The following is a 21,070-nucleotide window of genomic DNA, read 5'->3' on the forward strand; positions in this document are numbered from 1 at the left end:
GCTGTTTTCCGAAAACAATTCCAATTCCAAACCATCTCTGATGATACTTTTAATCTTTTCTCTAGGCTTTGTGATCCCAACTAATCAACAGCTTACGGTGGAGGAACGCTGTGGATAATGGGGAGAAAGAGGACCAATCCCTCTGTCCAACCATTGATATGCTCTGTATCACACAGCTGCCCTATATTGAGCAGACTCAGTTCATTATCCCCTTTGTATCTCGGACCCAACTAGAGATGAGCGGATCGCTTGGTGAAGCCACCATCCATGGTCCAGGTCAGTAGTCTCTGGCTGTGGAAAGGAGCTGAACAAGGTTCCTTACCCTACAGGATCCCAGGCTTTTGATTAGCCAGGCTTGCGAGACCTCAGCTGTGCGCCTCCCATATGACGTCACATAAAATCGAAGAATCAACAGTGGAACCTGGAAGCTCAGTAAATTCGCGAATCTCCTATCCACAGCCAGAGAGCACGGACCTGAACCATGGGCCGGGGTTGTGGGAAGCGATTTTCTCATCTCTGACCGTAGTTAGGAGATTTTTGCCAGCTGATCACCATATTCAGTGTGCCAAAAAAGAGAATCCAATACCTGTCCTTCCTGAAGGGGGCACCCTTGGGACCAACAGCCTGACATGGGTATCTGGAGTCCGCACCCTCATTGACACTTGATGTGCCAATCTACTAAGGGGGTTCTCATCTAATTTTTTTTTTTTATATTAAAAATAGGCCTAAGGTCCCCTTGCTTCCTCTTCTGGTGGTAGACGTCATGTGACAGCTGCAGCCAATCAGGGGCCACTGATCGGCTGCAGCCTTGACGTTCCGTCCAAACCAGTTCAGTTCTCACCATAAAAATAGTACGTCTACTTGCTGGGGAAGGGAGACTTTTATCTATCATGTCCATGCCATGTGCCCTCATAGTTTACACTTGGTCTAATTGGGATGAACATTTTAACTCTTTTTTACAAAATAATACAACTCTTGAAAAATAATTTCAGGAAAGTATTAAAAAACAGCTATTACACTCACCACTTTTCCACCAGACTTTGTTTCAGAAACGCTCATCGTAAAGGTTTTACTGCTTTTGTCGTAAGTACAGTAATGCCGCGTCCATGTAAACCCGAGGGGCCCTTTATATAGAGAAAAAAAAAAAATATTGACATAAAAAAAACAGTTAATAAAAAAAAAAGTTTGATTTTTTTTCTTAGAAACAGCGCCACTCTTGTGTACCGGCTAAGTTTGATATTGTTGATTAGCCCTCTATAATTTTATAGAACTAAACTGCAATACCGGCTACCACCAATATACAGTAGTGGCGCTATTTGTGTAAAAAAAAAAAAATTGTACCCTTTCTGCTGTTATCATATTTTATGTGATGCAGCTAAAATATTTTTTTTTTGTTTTCGCTGCAAACAAAAAACACAAACTTTTTGGAATTGTATCTGTATAGTAAAACCTGCAATAGTAAAAGTCCTGAACTTTCTTAAAGCCAGAACGGTTCATCTATGAAGAATAAATCGGGTCTTGGAGAAAACCCACATCCCTTGACCTTTTACTAACATTTAGCTCGACAAACAGCTTCAGTGCCAAACCCCCCCCCCCGCCATAATGATCTGTTCTCTTAATTAGAGATATATGGGATGGGAAGTCAGAGCAGCGTTGGCTCCGTCCCCATACACACCGGTAGGACAATACATGTGGAATACAACAGCTGCGTCCCCCATTGGGGCTCATTATCTGGAACAGCAGTTGGATTAGAGACGGTTTGCAGGTTACAGGTGTCCAGGAACATTTTGATTCCAGCGCAACACAAATCACAGCCTGTATGTGCAGAGCATAAGTATCCTCCATAGACCGGACAGGGAAAATAAGCCGTAATCTAACCCAGAAGAGAGGCGTTTAGAGGTTAACTCAATGGTAACGTGTGCAAACATTGCAGTCAGTCACAAACATTGCAGCAACAATTACTTAATAGTAGCAGATTACTGACCATTCCGCATTACCGGATAACGCTGCGAAAACAGAAGACCTCTGCAACCCTTTTTCCTACTACTCCGATGCATCTACAATATATTTTTTTTCTTTTTTTTAAATTCTGGAAATGGCTATAAATGAAATAAAAAAATAATTTTGTGTCTCCATGGTAACAGACTACAAACAAACCCTATGTAGTCTGATACCGCAGTCAAACTCCCTTTGACCTCTACTTTTTGTTAACCAAAGAACATAAGTTAGAAAGAAAAAAACTGTTACATAGTTATGTATGGGAGCTGCATACAAAAAATGATTCAGTAGGACTTTATTTCTCATTTCGGATGTACTTGAACAATATAGGCGGCAAATGGGTAAACAGTCTCCTATATTTAGCGCATAAACTCTACATGGTCACTAATGCCATTTTTGAGAATGGCACCCCAATGCACAGGAAAGGAGAAATGGCAGCTCATGCACAGGAAAGGGGAGATGGCAGTGCATGTGCAGGAATAAAGTGATGGCATTGCATGCACAGGAAAGGAGAGACGGCATCGAATGCACAGATAAGGAGAGATGGCAGTGCATGCAGATTAAAGGAGAGATGGTAGCGCATTCACAAGAAAGGAGAGATGGCAGCGCATGTACAGCAAAGGAGAGATGGGAGCGCATGCACAGCAAAGGAGAGATGGCAGAGCATGTGCAGGAAAGGAGAGATGGCAGCGCATGCACAGCAAAGGAGAGATGGCAGCACATGCACAGGAAAGGAGAGATGGTAACATGTGCAGGAAAGGAGAAATGGCAGCACATGCACAGGAGAGGAGAGATGGCAGCACATGTACAGCAAAGGAGAGATGGCAGCGCATGTACAGCAAAGGAGAGATGGCAGCGCATGCGCAGGAAAGGAGAGATGGCAGCGCATGCGCAGGAAAGGAGAGATGGCAGCGCATGCACAGCAAAGGAGAGATGGCAGCACATACACAGGAAAGGAGAGATGGCAGCACATGCCCAAGAAAGGAGAGATGGTAACGCATGCGCAGGAAATGAGAGATGGCAGCGCATGCACAGGAAAGGAGAGAAAGTCGAGATGGCAGCGCATGCACAGGAAATGAGAGATGGCAGCGCATGCACAGGAAAGGAGAGATGGCAGCACATGCACAGCAAAGGAAAGATGGCAGCGCATGCCTAGGAAAGGAGAGATGGCAGCGCATGCACAGCAAAGGAGAGATTGCAGTGCATGCACAGGAAAGGAGAGATGGCAGCGCATGCACAGGAAAGGAGAAATGGCAGTGCATGCACAGCAAAGGAGAGATGGCAGTGCATGTACAGCAAAGGAGAGATGGTAGTGCATGCACAGCAAAGGAGAGATGGCAGTGCATGCACAGCAAAGGAGAGATGGCAGCGCATGCACAGGAAAGGAGAAATGGCAGTGCATGCACAGCAAAGGAGAGATGGCAGTGCATGTACAGCAAAGGAGAGATTGCAGTGCATGCACAGCAAAGGAGAGATTGCAGTGCATGCACAGGAAAGGAGAGATGGCAGCGCATGCACAGGAAAGGAGAAATGGCAGTGCATGCACAGCAAAGGAGAGATGGCAGTGCATGTACAGCAAAGGAGAGATGGTAGTGCATGCACAGCAAAGGAGAGATGGCAGTGCATGCACAGCAAAGGAGAGATGGCAGCGCATGCACAGGAAAGGAGAAATGGCAGTGCATGCACAGCAAAGGAGAGATGGCAGCGCATGCACAGGAAAGGAGAGATGGCAGCGCATGTACAGGAAAGGAGAGATGGCAGCGCATGTACAGGAAAGGAGAGATGGCAGTGCATGTACAGCAAAGGAGAGATGGTAGTGCATGCACAGCAAAGGAGAGATGGTAGTGCATGCACAGCAAAGGAGAGATGGCAGTGCATGTACAGCAAAGGAGAGATGGTAGTGCATGCACAGCAAAGGAGAAATGGCAGTGCATGCACAGCAAAGGAGAGATGGTAGTGCATGCACAGCAAAGGAGAGATGGCAGTGCATGCACAGCAAAGGAGAGATGGCAGCGCATGCACAGGAAAGGAGAGATGGCAGCGCATGCACAGGAAAGGAGAGATGGCAGCGCATGCACAGGAAAGGAGAGATGGCAGCGCATGCACAGGAAAGGAGAGATGGCAAGCCATGCGCAGCCTTTGGTCTCATTTCAATGGGAGTTATAAATAGTGACGAGCAAGTGTGCTCAGCAAATTTCAGAGGTCATATAGAAATGGATAGAGGGAGCCGCGCACAAGACAGAGGGACACATCGGTGTGCAGTTCCACTAGTGGGGCCCACATCATACATTTATGATTCAGTGCAACCATGTTTGACATGGCCACTCGAGCTTCACCCAACCGAAACTGCTGACCATCAGGAGTTTAGTAAAGTAAGATTCGCACTGGTCTAATAGCTGGATGCCTGCTTTCTAAAAGGTGCAGTCCGGTTGTGACAACCCCTTTAAAGGCTAGAAGTCATACTCACAGGACTACCATGGAACATTGCATAGATATGAAGGCGTTAGCCATAAAGCTTTGGAATAAAGAGCATCAGCGACGTACACAGCTACCAGACAAACGTCCCAGCGAGGATGACAGACGTGTGATATTTCCCTCGGAGTAGACTTATCTGGTAATAATAGAAATGTCACATCTCACGATGCGAGATCTCACCCTTCTACAAGGTATGACAGATCGGAGCGGATGCAAACAGCCGACAGTTGTTCCTACTGAAAATTATATAAACCTTTTTGTTTTACACCACGCGTCAACTTAATGTGACGACCACATGAAAAAGGGATCCGCGGCGAAAAGTAACTCTGAAACGTGTTTTTTTATAGCTCTACATAATGAACATCTTATATTAATATTAGCTATAGGGCTGGCTGCACCAATAAGAGAATGATGCAAATGCACTAAAACCAGGGAAGTGCAAATGTGCCAGACTGGCCTTACATGTCACTTAATAATTTAGCACCCCCCAGTAGTTACAACAGCTCCCCTCCCTTCCTCCATGATTGGAAAAAATTATTTCCCCCCCCGTTCTGCTTCACACTTCTTCATTAGTCACATCAGGAGAAACTTCCAGCTTCCCCAGTAGTGACAATAATCTCCCTCCCATGCTCCCCAATAGTCACTGCAGAACCAACTCTGTTCCCAATAGTAACAGCTGATCCTTTCTCTACACTAGCAGTTACAGCAGACCCTGCAATTTTCCCATCAGTCTCAGCAAGGCCTGTTCACTTCTCTAGTATCACAGCAACACCTCCCGTTGCCCCATAGTCACTGCAGTGCCCTTCCACTTTCCCAATAATCACAGCAAACCTCTTAACTAATTCAGTAACAACAGACCCCTCTCTTCTCCAATAATTAGAATTGACCCCCTCTCTTCCAGAAAAGTCTCAGCAGGACTGCTGCACCCCATCACTTGTCCTAAAGTCACAGCAGATCCCGTATATTGACCATTAGTCAAAGCAGGAATCCTTCACATCCCTAATAATTACAGCAAACCCCATCATTTGTCCTAAAGTCATAGAAGATCCCGTAATTTGCCCTTTACTCACAGCAGGAACCCTCCACATCCCTAATAATTACAGCAAACCCTATAATTTGTCCTAAAGTCATAGAAGACCCTGTAATTTGCCCATTAGTCACAGCAGGACTCCTCCACTTCTCTATAGCAAACCCTATCATTTGTCCTAACATCACAGCAGACCCCGTAATTTGCCCTTTACTCACAGCAGGAATCCTCCACATCCCTAATAATTACAGCAAACTCCTTTACTTGTCCAACAGTCACAGCAGAACCCTGGCACATCCCAGTAATCTCAGCAAACCTCTCTGTAATCACAGCAGGAAACTTCCACTTTCCCACACAATAATCCCTTTCACTCATCAAGGAGTAACAATAAACACCTCTCTCTTCCCCAGTAGTCACAACTGATCTCTTCTCTTCCCCAGTAGTCACAGCTGACACTTACTCATGGCTGCAACCCTTCCCTTCCGCAATAATCACACCAAATCATTTCACTTGTCCAGTAGTCCAAGAAGTCCCTTCCGCTTTGCCAATAGTCAGAACAAACCTCCGATTCACATTACTTACAGAAGCCATGTAAACTGTCAATGCAGCCCCCACTCAAAGTAGTCAAAGTAGGTCTTCCAAGGCCCCCTATTCCTTGCTCAATAGTCACAACAAGACCAGCTATTGATGACTGACTAGCACACACCATGCATTTAGTATTGTATTGAATGCTGGGGTCCTGGGTCAAAATCCCACCAAGGGCAACATCTGCAAGGAGTTTGTATGTTCTCCCCGTGTTTGCATGGGTTTCCTCCGGGTTCTCCGGTTTCCTCCCACACTCCAAAGACATACTGATAGGGAATGTAGATTGTGAGCCCCAATGGGGACAGTGCCCATAATGTTTGTAAAGCGCTGTGGATGTAATGGCGCTATATAAGTGAGTAAAATAAATAAATAAATAAATAAATCATCCAGCCACCTACTAAAAAACCCACTCACCGGGGCTGAGTTTCGTCTTTGAAATTAATAATAATATTCTACTTAAAGAGGACCTGTCACTATCTAAAAAGTGCCCATCTCCTCTATGTACACCATTTTTAAAAAAAAAAAATCTGCCATACAATTGCAGACATATGGGCCTTTTTACCAAGTGGGCAGTGCTCACAGGGTAATAATGAAGAGTAGCCGAAAGACACGCCCATGAGGAGCATGAGAACCTCATTCTCTTAGCAAAGACCATAAAAATGAGCACTAAATTAAAACGACTCCTTACCTCTGGAATCGTATGGAGGATTTAAGAAAAAAACAGAATACTCAGGGGAGATACTGGAAGAAAATCAGAGCAAAAACTTCACAATTTTTGAGTTGGTGACAGGTTCTCTTTAAAGCCAGGATCTATCTGTAACAGTTCTGATACACAAGTCCTTCTATGTATATGAGGCAGAACTATGATGTCCGCAGATCCTATAACCACTGGTGCAGGGCAAGAAAAGCAGCTGCTAAGTGTAACTCCCTTTATATCCTCTGGCTTTCAGGTTATGGTTCGCAACATTTACGTTGGATAAAAATTAATATTTAATTGAAATAATGTTACAGCTGTTTCACGGAGATGCTCCGACTCCAGCAACGCGTGCAGTCACAAACATGGTGTAAGCTAATAGCCGAGGCGAGGAACATAGTAATTGCATTGCTTGTAAATGTAAATGAGATCTACGAAAAAAAGAAACAAAGGCTGATATTGTGTAATCCCCCCGAGCTTACAAAATATATTGTGCAAGAGTGAAAAAAAGATAGAAAAGGATCTGAAACTGCTACCAGAATCAATCAGAAAGATAATTATCAATCATACAATATCTACAAAATGGAGTTTACCATTATAATTACAGGTTTTTTTTAGCCGGAGTTCTGACATAAAATTGTTTAGAATGTTGCAAAATGTTTGCGCAACTCCGATAACTTTTTAAAAAGTGCATGAAACTACTAAGCAGGGAAGGAGGTTGGGGACAGGTGTAAACGAATAATTTTATCTTAAAAAGGTATTCCCATCTCCAAAACTGTATCTCAATATATAGAAGGTGTAATAATAATAATATTATCAAATATCCCCAATTAGAAATGTAGTATAGTTCTTCTGATTAGCTATGTCACTTACCCCATGTGCAGAGCATTGCCGTAGCTTAGATATCCTTGGTTACAGCCACTCATATAATAAAAGTTAGTTAGTTAGTGATTGTAATCATGGATAACTAAGCTACTGTAATGCTCTGCACATGGGGTAAGCGACATAGCTTATCAGAAGAACTATACTACATTTCTAACTGGAGGTATTTGCTAATATTATTATTATTACACTTTCTACATATTGGGATAGGATCTTGGAGATGTGAAAACCCTGTACAAAAGTGGCGTAAATTCCGATAAATTATGGAAGCTAAAATGTGTGTCAATTTCAGTTACCAGCTAAGACCTCTTAATGAATTGGCACATATTAGTGAAGCATAACTGGCTCGTAAAACGCGAGTCTTGATGAATCGGGGCCATGATGTTTAATTACTTGCTGATTTTAATATCAAGTGATGACTGCGCATGCGGAAAATGGCGACATAAGCAAAATTTAGTTTTCTCACAAATTTCTGAATTTTTTTTCACCACTTAAATAAAAAAAAAACAATACATTTGGTATCTGTGTACTCGTACTGACCTGGAGAATCATATTGTCAAGTCAGTTTTACCGTATAGTGAACATAGTAAGTAAAAAAATCCAAAAAACTATTGTGAAATTGCACTTTTTTTTTGCAATTTTACCGCACTTAGAATTTTTTTCCCCTTTTTCCATTACAATATATGGTAAAATCAATGGGGGTCGTTCAAAAGTATGTCAAAAGTCGTTCAAAAAACAAGCCCTCACATGGCCATATTGACGGGAAAAGTGAAAAAGTTATAGCTCTTGGGAGAAGGGAAGGAACAAACGAAAACTCAAAAACAGAAAATCGCAAGGTCATGAAGAGGTTAAAATTACCTACGTCCCTTTCCGTTTGCCAGAAACAATTTCGAGGGAAAGCAGCATAAACACCAACATTTTAAAGCAAAGAACCGGAACATTTGGTAACCGTCATTTAATTTTTTTTTTTCATAAATCAATAGCACGCGTGAAAACAAGAAACTGTGTAATATATCTCATCAGAAAAATCTGCTTCTTTCCCCTCCTGGACTCATCATTCACTCTTAAAATTCTCAATTCATGGGTTAAATGAGATAAGAGATGGCAGTTGATGCTTATAAAGCTCTATGGAGAATTGTAACTGTCATTTCGTTAGAATGTCTATGTCCGTCTCCAGCTCCTCCCCTTCCTCATAGAACTTTATAAGCACCAACTGTCACTTACTGTCTCAGAAATGGGAAAATCTGTCTTCACTGAATACAGATCGCTGAAATAAGAGATGACAGTTGGTGCTCATAAAGCTCTATGGAGAATTGTAACGTCTGTGTCCGCCTCTAGCTCCTCCCCTTCCTCATAGAACTTTATAAGCACCAACTGTCATTTACTATCTCAGTAATGGCAAAATCTGTCTTCACTGAATATACATTTTACCCATGAACTGAGAGTGAAAGATCAGTCAAGGAGGAGAAAGAAGCAGATTTCTATGATTAGATATCAGAGAAATATATGGGGTAAAGCCCTAAGTTCTCCTAAATGGCAGGAGCCAAAATATTATCACTTGTAGAGCTCACCCCACCACAGATTACCACTTTCATATAAGGGTCATAGCGGCTCCCAAACCAATTTGGAAGAGTGGAACCCAAAGAGAGGGTTTGGGACGTAGAGGAATGCTTAGCAGCTCCGCATTACAATTTCCCAAGTTTGGTAATTATTCCGGAGGAGCCCAGGTCGGCTCCTCAGGGGACGCATACTTTCTCCAATATCAAACAGAATTAGAGCACAATTCTACCGGAGCGGAATACACAAAATATGAGAGACGTAAAATAATAATGAAACATAACAGGACGCACTCTTTTCCTGGACGTATAAATATCCTTCCATGGTCCACTGGCTGGGTGGTCTATAGTCCTGGTCTGCAGACTTCATCCTCTGCATTAAACGGTCCATCTCCTGCCGGGTGCTCTCAAAGTTATTCCGGGTCTGTAAAAGAAATGATCTACTGTCACCATCCATGTTAAGCTCTGTTTGCATAGCCTCTGCTAAAATGTCCAAGAAAATGGGCTCAAAAATTTTTAGAGCTGAAAGGATAGAGTTACGCATGCACAGTAATGGAGTTGAGCAAAAAAAAAAATGATCAGGACCCAGATCCTGCTGTCCTACTGGTAGACTGAGGTTGTCGGACCAGAGCCCTCCAAAACACCCCGGCAGTTCTTCTGATTAGTAGGTCATTACATTACATAGTCAGAAGAGGCGTCAGGATGCCACAGGTAGTAGGAAATTCACAGTGCTCTGGTCTAGCAGATACGGGAAGTGGTGGTCACTGAACCCGGGAAGTTTTATCAGTTCTAGTAGTCACCTCTCTGCTCCTGACATAACAAGAGCCCCATTCTCAAGACCGAGGAGGGAGCCAGGGCTAGTACCTGAATTTATATCCTATCGGCATTCCATAAATATCCCACATTGGAACATTTCATTAATTAAAAATTCCAAAATAGGGTATTTAATAAGAGGAATTGGCATTGGTCTTGGCATTTATAAACCATGGACAATAGGTTCCGTGTCTATTCTAGAGGGGTGAATAGTTATAATCAGGTCAGTTTTTACGTATTTTTTTCCTCCTTTTTTCCGTTATTCTAAAAAATAAATAAGGGGGGCTTCAAACTTTTATAGGCACTAAAAAATGTATTATTGCACTGATTATAGGGAATGAAGGGTAAATGTTTTTTGGGGCTCTGTAAGCAGACAGGACAGCAGGGGAACGCACGAGAGTATACAGACAGGACATCCGAAGAACGCATGAGAGTATACAGACAGGACAGCAGGGGAACGCATGAGAGTATACAGACAGGACAGCAAGGGAACGCCTGAGAGTATACAGACAGGACAGCCTGGGAACGCCTGAGAGTATACAGATAGGACAGCCGGGGAACGCATGAGAGTATACAGACAGGACAGCAGGGGAACGCATGAGAGGATATAGACAGGACAGCAGGGGAACGCATGAGAGGATATAGACAGGACAGCAGGGAAATGCATGAGAGTATACAGACAGGACAGCAGGGTAACTAATGACAGTATACAGACAGGACAGCAGGGGAACGCATGAGAGTATACAGACAGGAAAGCTGGGGAACGCATGAGAGAATATAGACAGGACAGCAGGGGGAAGCATGAGAGTATACAGACAGGAAAGCTGGGGAACACATGAGAGGATATAGACAGGACAGCAGGAGATCACAACTGATTCTTTCTGGGCAAAACATTTGCTGATTCTTTTAGAAAATGTTTTACGTCCCAGGAAGAATTAGCTGTGTTCCCCGGCTGTCCTGTCTGTATACTCTCATGCGTTCCCCTGCTGTCCTGTCTGTATACTCTCATGCGTTCTCCTTCTATCCTGTCTGTATACTCTCATGCGTCCCCCAGCTGCCCTGTCTGCATACTCTCATGCGTCCCCCAGCTGCCCTGTCTGCATACTCTTGTGCGTTCCTCCAGTTGTATACTCTCATGTGTTCCGAGGCTGACCAGTCTGTAATTTCCGGCTGTCCGGTCTGTATATTCTCATTCATTCCCCCTGCTGTCCTGTCTGTATCCTCTCATGCGTTCCCCTGCTGACCTGTCTCTATACTCTCATGCGTTCCCCTGCTGACCTGTCTCTATACTCTCATGCGTTCCCCGGCTGTCCTGTCTGTATCCTCTCATGCGCTCCCCTGCTGACCTGTCTCTATACTCTCATGCGTTCCCCATGCTGTCCTGTCTGTATATTCTTTTGCTTCATCCCCTGCCCAGGAGATGTGGTATGATCAGACCATGTTCCTGCACGGTCAGACACAGCCATTACACAGTACACAGCAGGGGCACATTTATAAGATTATCTCAGCACAGGAACATTTTTTATTAACACATTCAATTGTGAAACTTATTTTTATCCCAAGATCTATTAATTAAAATGTACTTTGTTCTCATTGGAAAACCCCTTTAAAGGAGAAGTTTTGTGCTTCTAGATCAATGACAAGCAATTCAATTTGTTCACAAGGATTCAGTAATCAGCCGAGCTGCCGCTTACGTTTTGTAAATTGAACTGTAGCTGCTCCTTATAGGGTGTAAATTCTCTCGCCAGCTCATATCCCTCATGGTAGAAGGTAAAAAGACCCTGGAGGAATGCCAAAAGCTGCAAAAAAAAACCAGCAAAAAAACAAGCAATGAATATTACAGACATGGAAAAGTAAACACCATGAGCTTTAGATTTACCCCAAGCAACCACCTGCAATTAATGGCATCTCATTTCCTTCAAAGGAACGTTCCTTCAAGGTTCGGCAAAGAGGAAAAAAAATTAAATATGACTGCGCCATAAGGACGAGGCGCGGGCTATTTATTCCACAAGGAAACTGTCCTTTAATCTATGAATTCGATTTCAAAGAAAAACGAGTCTCATAATTCAACATTTCACCTCCGTGGATATCGGCAAATAAATTATTTCAAGTGCTCAGTGGGTAAATTAGAAGATTTTGCTAAGCCTGTAATTGTGAGCCATAAATATTCAGAGTCTTCAGCTCGGCTGAGGACATATTGGTTATCTGCGAGTCGTAACGGCGCTGCTCCGGAGAAGCCACATGCATTTGTCAAGAGAGGAGAAGGGTAAGGAGTTTCTCGGTGGGAAGGAAAGTGACAGATATTCATTTATTGTGGGATTTGCATAAAAAAATAAAAAAAAGAATATATCGAACGGTTATTAATTTTATTACTTTTAAATTCCCACAAATAATAATAATAATAATAATAATAAAAAAAAGAAAACAAAAAGAATTTATGGAATTTGCAAGAATAGAAATAAAAAAAAAAATCTAATTAAAACAAAATTACCACTAATGAATAAAAAAAAAGCTAATTTGAGGAATTTACATTTTTATTTTATTTTTTTAACCGTACAGCGAAATGTAAAAGGAAATCATTTTTTGAAACATTTTTGGCAATGTTTTGTATTAAAAATAAAAATGTGAAATCTTGAAATTTTCACACTTGCAGTTGGTGAAGCCGTTCAGTTTACCGACCCACCTACTTGCTCTGCATCTATCGCCGCCCCTTCTCCTTTGATAGCGGCCTCAGTCACACGTCCGATTTTTGCGTACAAGTGCTATCCGGAATTTTCACATGTCCGAGAGGTCGGCAGAAAATCCAATTTTGATCCGAGGGTCATGTCAATATCGGCAATGCAACTCAATGGATCCGTGAAAAAAATTGGATCCAAGTACGGTCCGATTTTCATGGACTGTTAGAATGGAGTCGGTGGAGACAATTTTTTATTTTCCCATGAACGAGAAAATCGGATGACGCTCAGACCAAACTGTGATCAGAATAATCGGCCCCTTTTTTCTCGTACGTGGAGAAACCGGACGTCTGAATGAGCCCTAACAGCTTTGGCTTTACAGGAGGGTGTGGATAAAATGAAATTAATTAGCTGGAAAAGTGCACTGAATTGCTCGGTCATGCCGAGGGTGCACCGAGCTCTTGAGCTTTGTTTGAACAGTCATGTTGTACCGACTGACCCCCTTTTAAGGGTATGTTATTTTTCAGACAAATTCCATCTAGAACCCATCTGGAAAAGCATTAGAGGACGGCCAAACAACATGACCATATGCAGCAAAGCAAAAACTACTCGCTGTGCACATGCTCCATATTTTTTTTCACTTCCTTTAATGGCTTTAGGCTTCGGAAGAAATCAAGCGGCTAAAAGAACTGACCGGTCCATTCTTCAGGCAGCTTCCGTTTGGAAGCCGCCATTATCTCATATATGGAATAAAAATGTAAAAAAAAAAAGCAGCCATAAAGTACGCTACGACGTCACAAGAGACGTCAAGAAAGATGCTTCAAGAAGACGTCTGCTACATAAACTATACAGATAGGCCGGAGTGTAAAAGACGCCGTGTGCACATGCCCTAAGACGCCGATTTCTCATGACACCAATTCAGAACAGCATTGCACTTTTGTAGAAAAACCCTCTGCAGGCTGCAATTCTATATCACAGCCACTGAGTGGCCACATGTAGCATAAACATCTCCTGACAAAGTATCACAAATTCATGGTTTTTTTTTTTAGACCTGGTCACCTTGTGCCACTAATCTCAGAAGGGTAAGGAAGGACACAACTGTAAATGTATTCAGAAAGATGGGACTCTAGGGGCCCCTATTGTCACCTGCACCCATTAGGACATCCGTACTCCCTATAGTAGCCTATGGAGTGGATGTGCTCCATACTACTTTGTTTGCGCTTTCCCATTTTTCTGCCCCCACAGTTTCTAGATCTAGGATAAAATGAGCAGTCTCAGGACCCCCATGGCAATATAAGAAAACTACCTTACCCATGAAGTCCCCCCTGATCTCCTCTGTCGGGCGACTATCTCCCATATACAGGAGCCTTTCAGAGCGAGCCTCCGATGTTTCCATGTCTGTACAAGAACTTTCCACATAGCAGATTTGTTGGAGACGATTTGGATGTGTTCAGTTTTAGGTCAATTGATCGAAGCAGCTCAGTGAATCAGTCAGTAAATGTGATCTAATGGCCATGCCTGCCCCATAATTTTATGCACAAGAACAAAATCAAATACCTTTGTTTTACTAAACTCCTCTCAGCTGATTCATCACAACGCTCATCTCGACTTTGTGATCATGAATCAGCTCAGAGGTGCTCGAAAAATGTCAGTTAAAAGAATTACAAACTCCTTGTTGGAACAAACTCACTGATGGATTCTTAGTTAACTCATTCTCCAACCAGTAATAGACAGCTAAATGGTAGAAAATTTTAAATGAAACTCAAATGCTAAAAAAAAAACTGAATTCTAACCTAACCATTTAAGGAGACCAGCTGTGTATGGAGTCTTATTGGTAATAATCAATGGGAAAAAAAAAACTCGTCAAATTAGCTCTGTCTCAGAAAGAAAGCAACTAAATTGCTAGTGCCAATAAGAGGACTCTTAAATGCCGCTATTTTTCAAATCAATGTAAATGACATAAATTACAAATCTTTTATAAGGCACAATCTTCGACTGCAGCTATGTGAAACCAGGACTGGATCAACTCACTACCTGCCCTGAAATCATGTGTAGCCTGTGTTTTTTTTAAGAGTTCAATAATGAATTTGCATTTATTAAAGGGGTTGTCCACTACTCGGACAACCTATTCTCAATCCCTATGTTTCCACCTTGTAAAATAATAACACCTATACTCACCTCCGATACAGGTGCCGTTCAAGAGGTGTCGGCACAGACTTTCCCAGGGATCGTGTGACATTGATATGTCACGCAATCCCTGCAGCTAATCAGCACTGGCTTCAATCTCCCTCCTTTGGACAAATCACATACATCCTGAGGAAGTAAGAGCTGCAGTTCTCACTTCCTCCAGATATATGTGATTTGGATCTGAAGAAGAAAGAATGAAGCAAGTGCTGATTAGCTGAAGGCATTGCATGACATAATAATGCCACATGATCCCCGGGAGAGCCAGTGCTGACACCACTGGAACCACACCGGCACTGGAGGTAAGTATAGGTATTATTATTTTACTAGGGGGAAACAGGCATTGAGAAGGGGCTGTCCGAGTAGTGGAGAACGCCTTTAATAAATGAGAGAGGACCTTTTTGACAAATTTTATGTGCTTTTTGTATATTTTAGCCACATAATATGTGTCACGCATGCGTGTGACACACATGGCTCGTGGACCCACTGTGCCACAGGCCAGGTTTACCCAAGAGGCGCTTAGCTAAGCGGCTACCTGGTGTTCACTGGAGCTCCTGATGGTGGAGACAGGCTGGGCTGCAGGTGTCCACCAGGTACCACTCCTAGGCAGATGCCGGTACTGCAGCTGCTGACCCCAGGGGTCAGATACCACAGGGATCGGTGTCAGGCTCAGGTACCACAGGGATCGGTGTCAGGCTCAGGTGCCACAGGGATCGGTGTCAGGCTCAGGTGCCACAGGGAGCGGTGTCAGGCTCAGGTGCCACAGGGAGCGGTGTCAGGCTCAGGTGCCACAGGGAGCGGTGTCAGGCACAGGTGCCACAGGGAGCCGTGTCAGGCTCAGGTGCCACAGGGAGCCGTGTCAGGCTCAGGTGCCACAGGGAGCGGTGTCAGGCTCAGGTGCCACAGGGAGCGGTGTCAGGCTCAGGTGCCACAGGGAGCGGTGTCAGGCTCAGGTGCCACAGGGAGCCGTGTCAGGCTCAGGTGCCACAGGGAGCCGTGTCAGGCTCAGGTGCCACAGGGAGCCGTGTCAGGCTCAGGTGCCACAGGGAGCGGTGTCAGGCTCAGGTGCCACAGGGAGCGGTGTCAGGCTCAGGTGCCACAGGGATCGGTGTCAGGCTCAGGTGCCACAGGGAGCAGTGTCAGGCTCAGGTGCCACAGGGAGCCGTGTCAGGCTCAGGTGCCACAGGGATCGGTGTCAGGCTCAGGTGCCACAGGGAGCGGTGTCAGGCTCAGGTGCCACAGGGAGCGGTGTCAGGCTCAGGTGCCACAGGGAGCGGTGTCAGGCTCAGGTGCCACAGGGAGCGGTGTCAGGCTCAGGTGCCACAGGGAGCGGTGTCAGGCTCAGGTGCCACAGGGAGCGGTGTCAGGCTCAGGTGCCACAGGGAGCGGTGTCAGGCTCAGGTGCCACAGGGAGCGGTGTCAGGCTCAGGTGCCACAGGGAGCGGTGTCAGGCTCAGGTGCCACAGGGAGCCGTGTCAGGCTCAGGTGCCACAGGGAGGCGTGTCAGGCTCAGGTGCCACAGGGAGCCGTGTCAGGCTCAGGTGCCACAGGGAGCCGTGTCAGGCTCAGGTGCCACAGGGAGCGGTGTCAGGCTCAGGTGCCACAGGGAGCGGTGTCAGGCTCAGGTGCCACAGGGAGCGGTGTCAGGCTCAGGTGCCACAGGGAGCGGTGTCAGGCTCAGGTGCCACAGGGAGCCGTGTCAGGCTCAGGTGCCACAGGGAGGCGTGTCAGGCTCAGGTGCCACAGGGAGCCGTGTCAGGCTCAGGTGCCACAGGGAGCTGTGTCAGGCTCAGGTGCCACAGGGAGCCGTGTCAGGTTCAGTACCACCAAAGCAGCTTCAGGATTCAGGGCTATACAAGACGCGATAAAGGGAGAGGTTCAGACTAACACAGTACGGGATACAGGGACCTGGCAACTCATTAGTTGCACATAATACCACATAATGGAACACATTGCTCAGTCACTGCCCTACTGGGGAGCATGCCTTAAATACTTAATGCCTGCCAGCATTTCCAAACTGTGCACACTACACCTTTAGGAACTGGGGAGTGCACGCACAAGGGGCATCACCTAAGAGCAGAACAAAGCACAACAGGGGATGAGAATACCACCGAGGCCGGGGCAGTGAGTATATCGGCGTCCCTGCCCGCAGGAGGGAGAAGGACTACACTGGGACACAGGCATAGCATTACCATATGTAAATGAGCTGTTAAAATCTATGGGCCGGACATAAATCTCCTTGAGAATCTGCCTCCAGAGAAAGGGGGCGTTACCAGTGTGAGACATGTAATGACTGACAGTCTGCTCTCACCCTGGTAACGCTCTCTTTCTTTTGAGGCAGATTCTCGGGTAGATCTATGTCCGGCCCATAGATCTTAACAGCTCATTTACTTATTAAGGAAATGTCGATTTCTCTGGAATAAAACATCAAGGTATCATTTTGTTCACCTTTGTCCATATAGACGATTTAGGAGGGTTGATCCTACTGACAGATTCTGTTTAAAGCCTAGGGGGATCCATTAAACACAGATGAAAGATAGAAGACAGACTTTGTGCTTCAGTTTTCCATCCGATTTTTCACTGATTTATTTCCAATAAATAAAAGCTCAGACACTTAAACGACTTCAGTTTTTAAAAACCGATGGGGGAAAAAAAAAAAAAGAAAATCGAAAGTAAAACAGAGGCCACATAAGAAAAAAAGGGATCCGTTTTACATGGGTATAAAAATGGACACGGATGTGTGAATTTATTGTCAGGGAACTACAGTATTTCACATCATAAACTACCCGCTCCTCCACTAGAGTTTTTATATTTTGAATTAAATAAAGGTGATTTTTTTTAAGCTTCAAAAGCTCCTCTTTTTCTCCTTCAATTAACCGATCCTCCACTAGATGGCAGCACAGCCCAGTATAAAATGTCCAAAGCACATGAAATAAAACCAGTGCTATTATCCCCTGCTATTTCCCAACAGGACAGATTATGAGGGAGTTTGTTTAACCTCTTACAGGAGCGCTCAACCTAATTTATTAAGAGTCTTCACATGGGGCGAGCGGACTCTCCTAAGGCGCAGTGTCTCAGTGAGAGCTCCTCGCTCCAGATCTAGAACACGTGTAATTCCAGCATGAGATGAGGAGCGCGGGCGATGGGCTCATTTCCAACATACACATCACAAAGCTGGGGGGTCCTTAGGGTCCTTATTATATGCAAAAAGGTAAGGAAGGTCAAAAACTGTGCAAGCTCTGCACCGACGCGATTCACCATGCCGACGCTGATTTACTGTATATTCTTTAATGGGTACAGCAGTAATAATACGACTTCTGACACTGTCTGTCACCAGCTAACAGGCCTGCGGAGACTATATTAGGGCTACAGACTCGCATCTGATGCAAAAGTCTCAATCATCTAATACAAAATCCATACGTAAAATGTAGCAGAGCTGATTTTGCTATTAGACGCACATCGATATAGTACCGTGATATTATACTCGTAGGATCGGATGTAAATCTTCTACAACATCATAACACAAACAGCCCAATTCATTTTCCATCTTGCGCCAATTTTTCCGGTGTAATTTGCACCATTTTTTTTTTTTACTATTCATCAATAATTTGCGCGAAACATTTACTTATTTTTGTGTTCATCTCGTCTTGTTTTTTCAGCCGTATTTTGGAAGTGTGGATAAAACAGATAAATGAAATCAGACTTTTACAAAAGTCGATACATCTTTGCACAATCACGCTTCGACACATACAGTGGTGGCCAAAAGTATTGGCACCCCTGCAATTCTGTCAGATAATACTCAGTTTCTTCCTGAAAATGATTGCAATCACAAATTCTTTGGTATTATTCTCTTCATTTAATTTGTCTTCAATGAGAAAACACAAAAAGAATTGTCCTAAAGCCAAATTGGATATAATTCCACACCAAACCTAAAAAAGGGTGTGGACAAAAGTATTGGCACCCTTTGAAAAATCATGTGATGCTTCTCTAATTCGTGTAATTAACAGCACCTGTAACTTACCTGTGGCTCCTAACAGGTGTTGGCAATAACTAAATCACACTTGCAGCCAGTTAACATGGATTAAAGTTGACTCAACCTCTGTCCTGTGTCCTTGTGTGACCACATTGAGCATGGAGAAAAGAAAGAAGATCCAAGAACTGTCTGAGGACTTGAGAAACCAAATTGTGAGGAAGCATGAGCAATCTCAAGGCTACAAGTCCATCTCCAAAGACCTGAATGTTCCTGTGTCTTCCGTGCGCAGTGTCATCAATAAGTTCAAAGCCCATGGCACTGTGGCTAACCTCCCTAGATGTGGACGGAAAAGAAAAATTGACAAGAGATTTCAATGCAAGATTGTGTGGATGGTGGATAAAGAACCTCGACTAACATCCAAACAAGTTCAAGCTGCCCTGCAGTCCGAGGGTACAACAGTGTCAACCCGTACTATCCATCGGCGTCTGAATGAAAAGGGACTGTATGGTAGGATACCCAGGAAGACCCCACTTCTTACCCCGAGACATAAAAAAGCCAGGCTGGAGTTTGCCAAAACTTACCTGAGAAAGCCCAAAACATTTTGGAAGAATGTTCTCTGGTCAGATGAGACAAAAGTAGAGCTTTTGGGGAAAAAGCATCAACATAGAGTGTACAGGAAAAAAAAAGAGGCATTCAAAGAAAAGAACACGGTCCCTACAGTCAAACATGGCGGAGGTTTCCTGATGTTTTGGGGATGCTTTGCTGCCTCTGGCACTGGACTGCTTGACTGTGTGCATGGCATTATGAAGTCTGAAGACTACCAACAAATTTTGCAGCATAATGTAGGGCCCAGTGTGAGAAAGCTGGGTCTCCCTCAGAGGTCATGGGTCTTCCAGCAGGACAATGACCCAAAACACACTTCCAAAAGCACTATAAAATGGTTTGAGAGAAAGCACTGGAGACTTCTAAGGTGGCCAGCAATGAGTCCAGACCTGAATCCCATAGAACACCTGTGGAGAGATCTCAAAATGGCAGTTTGGAGAAGGCACCCTTCAAATATCAGGGACCTGGAGCAGTTTGCCAAAGAAGAATGGTCTACAATTCCAGCAGAGCATTGTAAGAAACTCATTGATGGTTACCGGAAGCGGTTGTTCGCAGTTATTTTGGCTAAAGGTTGTGCAACCAAGTATTAGGCTGAGGGTGCCAATACTTTAGTCTGGCCCATTTTTGGAGTTTTGTGTGAAATGATCAATGATTTGATTTTTGCTTCATTCTGTTTTGTGTTTTTTCCTTGCAAGCAAATTAAATGAAGATAATAAGACCAAAGAATTTGTGACTGCAATCATTTTCAGGAAGAAACTGAGTATTATCTGACAGAATTGCAGGGGTGCCAATACTTTTGGCCAGCACTGTAGGTAGAATAAAATAATATCGGCTGATTAATACTGCTAGGGTGGTTCTCACTCCATCTTAGAAGTTTCTAGGATTTAGGTTAAGGTTATGGATGGTGAGAATGGAAGAAATAAATAAGTATGTGATTTCCAAAAATCTCCGGAGGCTTGCTGGAGTGTTCGTATATTTATAGGCTTTATGAATATAGGCGTTCCACACATAAATGTAGGTGGTTCATAGATAATAGCAAATAGCAGAAGTCATAGCGGCTGTAGGGATTTAGCTCATTGGTAGTTGGCAGCATTCACACAGGCACGCAGTTTATTGTCCAAACAGGAAGGTTTATTAACTCCATAAACTTCCAGCAGAAAGGAATAACAAACAGAGAAACAGAGCAGTTCAGCTGCGCAAAGTCCAATACTCAACCTCTTGCAGAGTCTAAGAAACATATACAGGTCCTCCACCTTCATACACAGGTCCTCCACCTTCATACACAGGTCCTAAACCTTGCATCCGCAGGTCCTCCACCTTGAATCCACAGGTCCTCCACCTTCTTACACAGGTCCTTAACCTTGCATCCGCAGGTCCTACACTTTGAATCCACAGGTCCTCCACCTTGCATCCACAGGTCCTCCACCTTGCATCCACAGATCCTCCACCTTGCATCCACAAGTCCTCCACCTTCATACGCAGATCCTCCACAGACCAAACCACCAGAGGTGTTTGCACCTCCACTCCCAGACAAGGAATGAACAGCTTTGCTGCCCTATTAAACCAGCTGCACCTCCTGGATTGGAGGATGGGACTGAATCCATC

The 21,070-nt window shown here is 44.2% G+C and overlaps 1 protein-coding gene across 2 annotated transcripts in view; it reads right to left on the reverse strand.

Annotated features, from left to right (window-relative positions):
- ARHGAP42 (Rho GTPase activating protein 42) overlaps nt 1–21,070 on the reverse strand; it is a 343,252-nt gene that overhangs the window by 39,980 nt on the left and 282,202 nt on the right. For both annotated transcript variants that reach the window (XM_073662146.1, XM_073662140.1), the window contains 3 exons: nt 11,725–11,829; nt 9,512–9,641; nt 1,024–1,124 (listed from right to left, as the gene is read on the reverse strand). In XM_073662146.1, coding sequence (XP_073518247.1) covers nt 1,024–1,124; nt 9,512–9,641; nt 11,725–11,829 — 336 coding nt within the window. The remainder of the gene's footprint in view (nt 1–1,023; nt 1,125–9,511; nt 9,642–11,724; nt 11,830–21,070) is intronic.

Source organism: Phyllobates terribilis, unplaced genomic scaffold (genome assembly GCF_046119375.1).
Source record: "Phyllobates terribilis strain yellow unplaced genomic scaffold, ASM4611937v1 Scaffold_2__4_contigs__length_985480577, whole genome shotgun sequence".
Classification (NCBI taxonomy): Eukaryota; Metazoa; Chordata; class Amphibia; order Anura; family Dendrobatidae; genus Phyllobates; species Phyllobates terribilis.